We start from the raw sequence: 13081 nt of genomic DNA on the forward strand, positions 1-13081 counted from the left end.
GGGAGTTCCCATTGCAGTAGGTTTCTGTCTCACCTGGAAATGCCTTCCTTTTCCAGTTGTCTCTTCCAGTACTGTCCATTCCCATGCCCCACTGCACTGTTTACTCCTGTTCCCATCACCACTTGACCCAAGTCAACCCACAAAATCTATTCTATTTCCCCTTCCCAAGGAGAACCAAACATTACTCCTTCAGCCCTCCTTGTTTCTTAGCTTCTCTAGGTCTGTGGGTTGTAACACAGTTAGCCTTCATCTTGTAGCTAGTACTCATTTGTAAGTGAATATATCCCATCTTTGGCTTTCAGGGTATGGATTGCCTCACTCAAGGTTGTTTTTTTGTTTGTTTGTTTGTTTTTTCTAGTTCCATCTGATGTAAAACAGAAAGTTGAATCAATGGAATCAAATCAAAGACTCAGACCTAAATCCACATTCCTAATTTTTCACAAAGAAGCAAAAATTATACAATGGAAAAAAGAAAGCATCTTCAACAAATGGTGCTGGTCTAACTGAATGTGAACACATAGAAGAATGTAAATAGATCTATATCTATCACCCTGCACAAAACTCAAGTCCAAGTAGATAAAAGACCTCAACATAAATCCATATATACTGAACCTTATAGAAGAGAAAGTAGAAAACAACAGTGGGTAGCAGTTAATGAAGAGACTTGTAATTGATAAAAGTCCCAAACATCAAACACCTTGAGTGTTCAGATCATCTTATAGCAAGATCATCTTTCTCAATATCCTACTCTCCAAGACTCAGGGAAACTTAGACCAAGAGGAAACAGAAGGAATGCAAGAGCTTTCAGATGGGAATAAGAGCTGTGAAATGCTGGCTTCTAGACACACATATTATTGCACATATCAGCTCACAGTAATTGCACAATACCTACACAAGATTAAGTCAATCAAATTCCAGCATGGATGGGATAGTGGCTCCTGAGGTCCCACCTCTACCAGAGGGGCTATTGACAATTATTAGCTGCTAGAAGAGGCTGTGGTTGCTAGCAGGTTGCTGATGTTACAGTAGATGGCCACACATCTATTTGCATGAGTCACACTAATTATACTCAAGGAGTTAGTAACAAAAAAATAAATAAAACTAAAGCATGTAGCTGGAAGGCAGATGGGTAGGTGGGGCAGCAGGGAAATTAGGAATGAAGAAATGGTGAGTGGATATGATCAATAATATGGTATGGGACTGCCAAAAATTTTATGGGACTGTTAAAAATTTTAACATATTGCTTAAAATTAAAATGAGGTTATCTTGGAATACATAAACTCTAACACACACACACACACACACACACACACATACCACTCAAATAAAATCACTATCTCTGTACAGGACAGGATCGCTGTGCTTCATGAGCTCATAGCAGTTGTGATGACATGTAGAAGACTTGCATAAAACCAACTCACTCATTCCAGCATGAAATGGGAAGTGGTTCTTGAGCCTGACCTCTAATTGAGGAACTATGAATAGTTGATAGATTTTAGGGGAGAGAAAGTTTTCTTTAGGGGTGCTGTGAGGGCTAAAGTTACATCTTAAGTTTAAGTTACTGCGCTTAAGAGATCTATAAAACAAAAATGCCTCTCATCTTTAAGCCCCACAGCCCAAGGACAGATAACTTCCTGGAACGTTGGGAGCTGCTGTTTGTGTAAGATAACAAGCTATGTGTTTCACTTCTGTGAGCAAGTTTAGTTGCTGTAACCACACAGGATGTGCTTGGTCACATGTAGGTGGAAAGTAAGAGGCAGGAAGAAGTCAGGATATATGCTTGCCCATGACTGGATGAAGGTGGAAAGTACATAGTCTTATGGGTTTTGCCTTTATAAGTCTCTGACTAATAAAATTTTTTTGCCATGCTCTGGAAAAATCTCGGGTATGGACCTGGATAGTGCCTATTGTCATGGCCAGTATTTAATAAAGATTGCTTCAAATTTGCCTCAACAATTGTGGTAGTGTAACCTGCTGGGAGCAAGCAAGAAAAAAAGCCAGCCCAGGTCCTGAGGCGCAGGCTGGCAGGAAACAGCCACACTTGCCTGAAGCAGGTTCACCTAGCAGGAGAGAAGAAAGCCAGCCCTGGTCCTTGGATCAGGCATGTGGGCCCACTCATTTGAGTAAGGGGCAGAGAATTGGGAGAGTTTAGAGAATGGGAATGGTTCCTACACCATGGAAAGACAAAAAGGAAGAGGGTAGATGAAGAGGATTGGGCAGATGTTGGACAGCTTGCCACCTGAATCTATGGTCACATGGGGGAGTAGTAGACTAAGGAGGGAGGTCTGCTTACCACCCGGGACTATTGCGATGTCCGGATCAGACTGCTACCGAGGACCATGTGTGGGTCTCAGGTCTACAGTAGGCAGGGTCTATGTTGATATCCATGGCTCCTGTTGCTGTAGAATGTCATGCTGACTCCAGTGGGTTGGGCCACCTCCGGGGTCGAGTTCGGGTCCACGAGCCATGCTTCTACTCCTGTACTGACCTGGGTGGACTTTGCTCTCACCTAGGGCCGTGGTGACAATCACCTAGGCTACTGCCAAGAACCATGTCTGTGTTCCTGGTCCTACCACAGCTGAGGTATAGGTTGGTGCCTATGTCCCCACAATGCCACCAAAGATCACATGAAGCCTCAGGTCTGGGCCAATCCTGTGGCCTTTTTGGTGTCCACGGACCATGCTGCCATCATAGCCATCCTGATCTGAGTGCTCAGAGCTACCACTCTGAACAAGGATGTCGACCACGCTAAGCTGTAGCATAAGACCATGTCTGTGTCTGTGGCCCAACTACAGCTGGGGTCTGCGTTGAACTCTGTGGCACAGGTTGCCAGTAGTGGCCATACAGGTTCTGGTATCAAGGGCCAGAACCTGCAGCTTGGGTGGAGTCTGGCCGGTGTGGGTGGGTGGGGGTCGTGGGTTTGTGGGGGGGGCACACCATAGCAGGAGCCATACAGATATGGGTGGCCTGTGGTAACACCTGGGACCAGGATGTCATCCAGGCCCAGGCTGCTGCCAAGGGCCAGGTCTGGGTTCGTGGCCTTGTAGCAGCTAAGGTCAGGATTGACATATGTGACTCTGGTTACCACCGAGTTCCATGTAGAGAAGCCCAGGGTCAAACCATCCCTCTGAGTCTGGGTTGGTGTCCTAGGATCAGGATGCATCCATGTCTGAGTGACTTGTGCTGCTACTCAATGACATGGTGACGTCTGGGCCTGAGCTGCAGCTGAGGGCTATGTCAGGGTCTGCGGCCTCCTGCAGCCAGGGTCTGTGCTGATGTCCCATGCTCCTGTTGCCATCGAAGGTCTTGCAGACATCCAACATCAAGGACAAAGTTAGTGTCTCGGGGCAGTGGTGAGATGTCCAGACCCAGCAGCTGCTAATGACCATGTTGGAGTCCATGGTCCTATGGAAGCTGGGAGCCTGACCTGAGGTCAGGGTCCTGCATTGCTACTAATGGTCATGCAGAGGCTCAAGGTTGAGGGCTCAGCATAAGGCCTTGATGATGTCAGGACCACGAGGCTGCCTGAATCATTCCCATCTGGTGGCCATTCTTCCACCCAGAGCCAGGATGTTCTCCCAGGTCTAAGCTGCTGCCAAGGGCCATGTCTGGGTCCATGGTCCAGCCACAGCTAGGGTCTATTGGTGTCTGTGGCCAGTGTCACCTCAGGAGGCCTTAGGAATCATGGGTGATTAAATCAGAGGTCTAAACTGAGCCAGTCCTGCCCTTCACTGCCCTGGGAGAGATGGCCTAGCCTCTCATGGGTCACTACAGCAAGAGAGCCACCCTTGCACTCAGGAGAAAGGGCCCCCCACCCCTCACCACAGGTGAGGATGAACCTACCCTGAGGGCATGCATGTAGCAGAGCTGACTCTGCCACCACATCCAAGGCAGGTGGCCCCAGAGGCTCAATCTGACCTGCCTGGCCCACACCCAGGCCCATACCTGGATCTTGGGTTGACCCACCATAGTATCTACCCTATCTAGTTCCTGCTGGAGCTCATAAAGGGAATGGTCAAGTGCAAAGATAACTGCAAGATCTCAAAGGCACAGGATACCTCAGAAGCGCTCTGGTGAGGATCCATTGGGGATGGTGTACCAAAAAACAGATGCCTTGAACCAGACCAATGAGTCATTGCAATAAACAGTTGCCAGTAAAGCTGATGGGACAAAGAGGTATGCTCTATGACACACTGAAGCCTCCGATGCCATTAGGACAGATGAAGTGGTGATAAAGAGTCAGGAGAGAAGCAGCAGCAGAGATTTTTCTGTTTCTGGTGTGTTTTTTGTTCTGATATGGTAATTGGTTTTTGTTTTTGTTTTTGTTCTTTTGTTTGCTTGCTTGCTTACTTTGTTTTGTTTTCTTTCCTGGGGGATGGGGGGGATGCAATAGGGATAAAGAGGGATATAAGGGGACCTGGAGGTGAACAGAATTGGGGTGCATGATGTGAAATCCAGAAAGATTCAATAAAGAAGTTTAAAAAAAATTATGGTAGTGGTCTTATTCTCACCCAATGGTGTTAGCAGTGTGTCTCCTTGTAGGTTGATCACTGAATCTAAAATCTTGTGGACAGCAAAAATTGTAGTTGATAGATTACTTAAATACCTAAATAAAAAGGACACAGGGACAAGGTTGACCTGGGATGACTCAAAAGGAGGAGTTGAAGTGAATATGATCAGCATCCATTGTATGAAATTCTCAAATAAGTAACATAGATTAATATACTTCAGTTTCAAAGTGCTTCAACATTATCTTGAAGTTGACTTATCTGAACATATCTTGTTAAAGAAAAGTGTAAACCTTTACTTAAATAAATGACCCTTTATTATCCAAAGCAGAAAAAAAAATCTACAAATTAATGGATAAAATGGAATACTATTCAACCATGAAAATAATATAGTTCAGTAACATATTGTAGTATGAATGAAACTTGAAAACATCATGATAAGTGAAAGCAGAGGCACACAGGATGCTGGAAAGGGCAATTTATATGAAATGTCCAGGCTGCAGGAAATAGAAAACAGATTGTTTTCTGGGAAAATGGGAGTAGTTAAAAATGGATATTCATTTTTCTTTGGAGTTATTAATATGTCCTGGAATCATCCCTGAAGGTACACAAGTTCTGAATATCATCTAATAAGGAAACCCCTGCCTTAATGGGATTTTCATTTGTGGAATGGGAGAGAAATACTTTATTATTCTAACATAGAAAGAGTTGAAAATTTACCTGAAATTCAGTACCCATTTATTTTAATTGTCTGTGGTGGTATTGTGTTCCCCAAAATATTGTACACCCTAATAAACTTATCTGGGGTCAAAGAACAGAACAGCCACTAGATACAGAGGCCAGAGAATGGTGGCACTCACACCTTTAATCCTTGCATTCCAGAGGCAGAAATCCCTCTGAATCTCTGTGAATTCAAGGCCACATTGGAAACAGCCAGGCATGGTGACACAAGTCTTTAATCCCAAGAAGTGAGCCTTTAATCCCAGGAAGTGATGGCAGAAAGCAGAAAGATATATAAGACATGAAGACCAGAAACTAGAAGCTTTTGGCCTGGTTAAGCTTTTAGGCTTTTGAGAAGCAGTTCAGCTGAGATCCATTTGGATAAGGACTCAGAGGCTTCCAGTCTGAGGAAACAGGATCAGCTGAGGAACTGGGGAGGTGAGGTAGCTGTGGCTTGTTCTGCTTCTCTGATCACTCAGTATTTACCTCAATACCTGGCTTCAGGTTTGATTTTATTAATAAGACCCTTTAGGATTCCTGCTATAATTGTCTTCCTTAATAATCAAGTACTTGTATCTTATTTTTTCCTGACCATAAAAGTCATTATGCAAATTTTCAAAATTATCTTTGTATGATGTTTATATAAGTATATAAGGCTTGCAAAAATATGGAAATACTAGTGTATTAAAATGAAAAGTATTGTCATTAGAAAACTATTAATTTGCTAAATCTTTTTTTCTAACTATTAAGATCTGGTTCTAGAATCTATGAATAGCTGCTATATTCTTACCAAATTACATGAGCACATAATACCACTCATTTAGAAGCGCAAACTTAGGACAGTAAGATGAATCAGTATTTGAAGGTATTTGCTACCTAGCCTGATGAAATAAACTCCTCCAAGTTGTCACTGACCATGCACACTGTGGCATGTACCCTCCTCCAGGAAAAAAATTATATATATATATATGTGTGTGTGTGTGTGTGTGTGTGTGTGTAAACGCAAATAATAAACATATTTATCTGTTTGTAAACTTACAATTTTGAGGTTATCGTATTTGGGGAAGATAGAGACTGTACCTATACATATGTGTCCAAATGTTAACAGACAAGCCCCTGAGCTTTTGGTTTTCTACTAAAATTCTTGGAAACCAGATTCTCACATTAGCATGGTCAATGTAACAGGATCCAGAATCATGAGAGATGGGCCTTTGTACATGCCTGTGAGGAATTATGGTAACTGAGATGGGACACCCATCCCCCTACCCTCACATTGTTGGTGGCACCATTTCCTAGATAAGAAATCCTGGAATGTTGGAAGAGTAAAGAAAGAGTTGAGCACTAGAAGGCCTTCTACATGTTTCAGACTGTGAATCAAAGTGACCAGATCCCTTGAACTCTGCCACTTTAACTTCCCTGCTAACATGACTGTTCCTGGAACTGTAAGCTAAGATGAACCTATTCCCTTTTAAATTGCTCCTGTCAGAGTATTTTATCATAGTAATAGAAAAGAAACCCACATTCCCATTTATAAGAGCAGATGTTGTAAAATAAAAGGCTTTTGTATGCTCCAGAAACTAGTTCTGAAAGCATTAGGGAAATTCTTATTTCTGGTTTCAATTAAAGCTGTCCCAGAAGAGTACCATATACCAAACATCAAGTTCAAGGGGATTTAAGGTCTGGTTAAATATAACAAAGTTGTAGTGTTTTCATCAAGTTTTGGCATACTAACTGATAAGGTATTAGACTATAAATAACTGAGCCTTCATGATTTGTCAGGTTTTCCTTCAGTAAATTTTAAAATGTATGTATGTACAGATGAGTTAAAAGATACTAGTCAACAACATAGCAATTTGCAATATGTACTTTATAAATATCTTTAAATGGAAAAATAAGAGTTGAATTAAGTACATTAATGTCATCTCTTTGATTTTATTTTCTCAGCCTTGAGAGGTGATTGTGTTTGTTGTTTAAACACCACCATGGTGAAAAAAATCACCCTGGCTGCCATGTAACATGAATGATTTGTAAAGCGAGTATAACATTAGCACGAAGATTAATACAAATAAAAGTTTCTCCTAGATTTTGTTTACATTTTTCTAGTTCTTACACTACAAATATTGTAAATGAAATGCTATGAAAACAAAAACAAAACACCCTCCTTTTTGTCCCTGGCCTACTAAATTGTTCTGGAAAGTCACTGTTAACGCACTTCAGCACCAGTATCACATATGCATGCCTTCTACAATACCACACTGCCTGTTATTGGCTAATGTATATCAGTTGTTGCAAGTGGCTTATCAGAAGAGGTCCTGGGTGGCTTAAACTCATCCTCCTAACTCAGGATATGACTTTATACAAACTCACAGCACAGGAAGCAAGAATCCAAAAGTCTACTTCTTTAAAGAACAGTATTTATTTCATGACTAAAATGAAATCAAACGGAACTATTACTAATTATTAATTGAAGAAGTTAAACTGTTTTTTTCTATATTAGATTTATAAGTTTATACTATAAATTTAAACTATTCTTAAAGATATTCATACTATTTACCATACAGTGCCTTTTAATGTTACAACATAAAATGGAACATCCCTTTTAAACAAATGTGTATCTCTAATCCCCTTAATAAACCATGAATCTGTTTTATGAAGGTTTACAAGACTTTTATCTTTAATGACGTTTTATTTATTCTTCCTTAACAAAGTTGAGAAGTTTCGTAAAGTTCAGCATAAATATTCCACTGAAGAACTTGTAACAAATCTATAGGTAATCTCTAACTGATGGACTTATACTTGATCCACTTATTTGTACCACGAACTTCAAATGGTGGATTTCGGTAGTAGAGATGATGGGCTAATTCTTCCAAAGCTGGTTCTGGATCAGTTGTAGCAAACTGGGCTGCTTCCTCGACTTCTTTTCTCACATCTGCATCGATTTCCTTCAATTCTTCAATGTTGCTGAGGTTGTTGTTTATCATTCTCTCTCGGAGAAGCATAATAGGATCACTCTTACTTCGCATGTTTTGAACTTCTTCTCGTGAACGGTAACTGACCCCTGGATCACTCATACTATGTCCATGATAACGGTAGGTCTGCAGTTCCATCAAAATGGGCCCCTTTCCAGATCTGCAGTGATCAGCTGCAAACTTGGTTGCCTCGCGGACACAGAGAATATCCATTCCATTCACCCTCAGTCCAGGGATAAAATTGCCTCTCTTGTGGTAATCAGTGCTGGCTGCTGCTCTCTCAATGGCTGTCCCCATTCCATAGCGGTTATTCTCACAGATGAAAACACACGGTAATTTCCACAAGGCTGATATATTGTAAGCTTCGGCTACCTGCCCCTGGTTAGCTGCACCATCGCCATACAAGGCCAAGCAGATCTCACCATTTCCCAGGTATTTACAGGCGAAAGCAACACCGGCTCCCAAGGGCACCTGTGCTCCAACAATGCCATTGCCCCCGTAGAACCTCTTGCAGTACATGTGCATAGAGCCTCCTTTGCCTTTAGCACAGCCTCCTCTGCGTCCAGTCAGCTCTGCGAGAATGGATTTGACCGACAGGCCCCGTGTGTAGCACAAGCCATGAGCCCTGTAGGACGTGATGACATGATCCGTGGGATTTATCCCTGCCTCCAGCCCCACGCAGCAGGCTTCCTGCCCATCACACAGGTGACAGAAACCACGAATCAACTTCTGCTTATACATCTGGTCAGACTTCATCTCCATGCGCCGAATCACCTGCATGCTCCGGTAGTATTTGAGGGCCTCCTCTCTGGTGAGCACGGTGGAGGTGGGGGGGCCCTTTTCCAGCCGGTACAGGTCGCATTTCTTAATTTCACAGGTGGCGTCGTTGGAGAAGTTAACGGAGGCCAGCACCCCTCTGAGAGCCGGCTTCTGGACCGCTTCGGAAAACACGTGGGACACCACAGCAGTCAGCATTTTCCTCATGGAGAAACGCGAGGCTCAACGGTAGCGGCCCCAACGATCTCTCGGGGGCGTTTAAGATGGCGGCCCAGCTCCTCTGACGCAAGAATCCTGCGACCCAATTACGGTGCCAACGTCAGCAAACTAGAAGCCACGCCCACGGGGCCCGCTGCTAAGTGCCTTCCAGCCATAAAATGAGGATCTTAGACCCTTGGTTCCAGCCAACACCGACGTATTGTCACCCCGCTGCAACTGAGTGTCTTTTCCCTGTAACTCAGGAAGAATCCTGACAGAGTGAGGACATAGCCTAGCATACTAGAGTCTTTGAGTTCGGTCTCAGCACCCCTAAACTTGGACAGTAGCTGGGGTACTCATACCAGTAATCTCAGACACTACATGTGGAAGTTTGTAGAAATTGGACTTCGATCTGTCCCCCCAAAAAAGAGAAGAGGGGACAGAGGGAAGGAAGGAGGAAGGCAAGAGAATGACAGCAAGAGGGAGGGAGGGAGGGAGGGAAGGAAGGAGAAAGAGAGACAGGGAGAGGGAGAGAGAGAAAAAAGGAAAATGCCAAAATGACATTCTTTCTTCTGTTTTTAAAAGAAAAGAAAAATAACCAACATCTTCACGTTGATTGAAAAGTGTGAGCCGGGCGATGGTGGCACAAGCCTTTAATCCCAGCACTCCGGTGGCAGAACTAGGTGGATCTCTGTGAGTTCAAGGCCAGCCTGGTCTACAGAGCGAGATCCAGGACAGGCACCAAAACTACATAGAGAAACCCTGTCTCAAAAAAAAAAAAAAAAAAAAAAAGTATGTACAAATACACAAACACTCATATTTAACCTGATCATGGCCTTCTAATCATCCATGGTATAGTAGTTTTCTTATTATTTCCTAATGAGGAAAGAAGGTTTGAATGATATTTCTTTTGTGTTTATTAAAGGTCCTAGGAGACAGGTAGGTCAAAGTGTTTCTTCCTGCTACCATTTATCTGTTCTTGTTTTTGATCTTTAAAATACATTTGGTAAGCTTATTCCATCCTATACTATTTTTATTTTAATTAAAAATGAAGTCATAAGTTATATATATAGTTTATACTGTTTAAATGCTAACTTTTTAAAATAACTTTGCCTCTAAAATATTTTAAAGTTAATACTCCTGAAAAAAATGCAACTCTTATCCTCAGACTTCTTTCAGTGTTGAGATAGCCAAACCTCAGCCTCAGGGAGGGTACTAAACCTTTGTCTTCTGTGGGTATTGGATGCAGAGTTGATTCTATTAGAAAATTTGCAATACTTCAGGCTTCTTTACCATTTGTGATAGTTCTGAATTCTGACTGGATTTTAATATTTCTTCTGGCCACCTTTCTTGTCACTAAGGTAAGCATGATTTTTCTTATACTTAAGGATATTTTCAACAGGTTTCCAAAGACATTTGCTTGGAGTTCATCTAAATTTAACTAATCTTAGTAGGGGAATAAAGAGTCATTGTGTGTGTGTGTATGTGTGTGTGTGTGTGTGTGTGTGTGTGTGTGTCTGTGTCTGTGTCTGTGTCTGTAAATGTGTTATTTTGAGAGGGTAGGGGTGTGCCATGGCTCATGTGTGAAGGTGACATGGTTAGAAGACAGCTTGGTTAGATCCAATGCATTGCCCTTCAAAATGGCAGTGCTGGGGATATAGTTCTAAAGAGAAAGGATTTGGCTGGGTAACCAGAGGCCTAAAGGTGATGTCCTGTTTACAGAAAAGCAGATCTCCTAAAGTGGGGTTTCTATTTACCAAGAACCACTCTTACCTTCCCCCAGAGTTTAACTACCTTTGGCAAAGGCACCTAGTTCTTAGTCAATATGCTCAATCTGTGTCAGCTCAAAGATCCTCCTCATCCTACACATAAACTCTGTTTACTTTTCCATCATTTTGTTCTCCCCCCCACCCCACAGATAAGGCCTTGGCAGTTTGATCCCCAATGAACCTCTCTTTTCACCCATTGAACAGTCTAGTTTGATGGTTTCACAGTGGCCTGGCTTACAAAGTTGTAGAGCCAGTTTTCTCCTTCCACCTTAACTTGGGTTCTGAAGATTGAACTCTGGCCTCTAGGCTTTACTTAATAAGCCATCTCGACAGCCCTAGATCCAAGTTCCCATAATTCTCCTTCATGTAGTAACCATAAAATGTAACTTCTAAGTATGTGCCCATGATCCATCCTCAGATCCATACCATGAGAGTGAGCCCATACCTGACCTGCCTGGAGAGCCAAGACTCAGAGGCTGGATGGCCCAGAGACCTAGCATAGAACCAAACATGATTATAGAAAAAAAATGTGAATGTAATGATGCCTAATGATATTCCGCTATACTCATAGGTTGGTGACTACCCCAATAGTCATCAGAGAGACCTCACTGGTGGAAATAGATGTAGAGACCCACAGACAAACATTAGGCTGAGCTCAAGGCATCTTATTAAGAAAGGAAGGAAGGATTATAGAAGCCAGAAGGGTCAAGGACATCACAAGAAAGCCTACAGAAACAACACAACTAACCTGGGTTCATAGGAGCTCATAGAAACTGAACTGAAAACCAGAGAGCCTGCAAGGGAGTGACCTGGGCCCTCAGCATATAAGTGACAGTTGTGTGCCTTGGTCTTCTTGTGGTACTCCTAACAGTGGGAGCAGGGGCTGTCCCTGACTCTTTTGTTGGCTTTAGGAACCTATTCCTCATACTGGGTTGCCTTGCCCAGCCTTAATACAAGAGGAGGTGTTTAGTCTTACTACAACTTGATATGCCATGTTTTATTGATATCCGTGGAAGGTCTAGATTTTTCTGAATAGAAATGGAGGAAGAGTGGGGGAAGCAGAGAGGAGGTTGGGGGAGGGACTGGGAGGAGAAGAGGGAGTAGAAACTGTGGTTGTGCTCTAAAATAAATAATTTAATTTTAAAAAAGTGCCATGGAACAATATATCATTTTAAATTGCTGGAGAGCAATGGTATTTGCTTAAGTCACTGATAACAGTTCAATCTTGAGATAGAAGTCTTAGTTATCCCAGGGCTATAAGGCTACTTGAAATTTTTTATTTTTCACTTTTTTGTACACCAATAAACCACCCCTACCCAAATATCCTGTTCTGTTTAAGTATTATTAAGCAATAATAGTTTCCTTGATCTATGTTCTGTTCTGCATCCATTGTCTTTTCTATTTTAAGTTCTTACCCATATTATCCTATTACAGATTCAAGCCAATGTTCTTCTTCATTGCAAGTCTTATTTTGGATACTTCTGATATTCAAACAGGGCAAAGAATATAGCTTGCTAAAAAGTTGCTATACTTCTTAAGGCTGGACCTTCTTGCCACATTCTAAAACCTGCCATCATAATAGACCTCTTTTATTCATCTGTTGGAATTTGTACTCTGGATGTGTTATTTGCTCTGTCTTTGATAGTTAGCTTGAATCTGTGATTCTCTCTCATTCCTGCAGATATCTTCAGTCCCCTTGGGAGCATTATATCCATAAGAATGAAAAAACTGACACTGCAGGATGGAACAGTAGTGTTAATGGGTCACTGAGTGACAGCTGAGACTTCTCTCAGAGGGATCTGCCAAGCTTATGCTGCCAGGAATACAAGAGCTATATAGTGAAAGTGTGCCAATTTAATCTTGTCACATGTAGCCTGGGCTGCAAAGTTAGAGCTTCCCTTGAAAGCCCAGTGTGACAAGGCTGAACCAGAATCATGCCAGAGGAGAACATGCATGGTGGCCCCTTTTTGCACCAAGATCTGATCAGGATAATTAGTCATAAAATGTGAAACTTGCAGAGACCACTTAGACGTGGGCTGTTCTTTCTATCTCAAATTTAACTTAAAGATAGACAGCTGGAATCATGTGTGCAGAATATAATGTGCAAAGATATTAATTGAATTGGTTAATCTCAATGACA

General features: G+C 42.2%; 1 protein-coding gene across 1 annotated transcript; it reads right to left on the reverse strand.

Annotated features, from left to right (window-relative positions):
• Positions 1 to 7622: 7622 nt before the first annotated feature.
• Positions 7623 to 9258, reverse strand: LOC114683779 (pyruvate dehydrogenase E1 component subunit alpha, testis-specific form, mitochondrial). Its single transcript, XM_028858106.2, has one exon. It carries the CDS (start codon positions 9179 to 9181, stop codon positions 8006 to 8008), a length of 1176 nt encoding a protein of 391 aa, XP_028713939.1. The 5' UTR covers positions 9182 to 9258; the 3' UTR covers positions 7623 to 8005.
• Between the last annotated feature and the right edge of the window lie 3823 nt (positions 9259 to 13081).

Source organism: Peromyscus leucopus, chromosome 6 (genome assembly GCF_004664715.2).
Source record: "Peromyscus leucopus breed LL Stock chromosome 6, UCI_PerLeu_2.1, whole genome shotgun sequence".
NCBI lineage: Eukaryota > Metazoa > Chordata > Mammalia > Rodentia > Cricetidae > Peromyscus > Peromyscus leucopus.

Coding starts and splice junctions, on each gene's coding strand:
- LOC114683779 (XM_028858106.2), bottom strand. CDS start 9,181: ATGAGGAAAATGCTGACTGCTGTGGTGTCCCACGTGTTTTCCGAAGCG.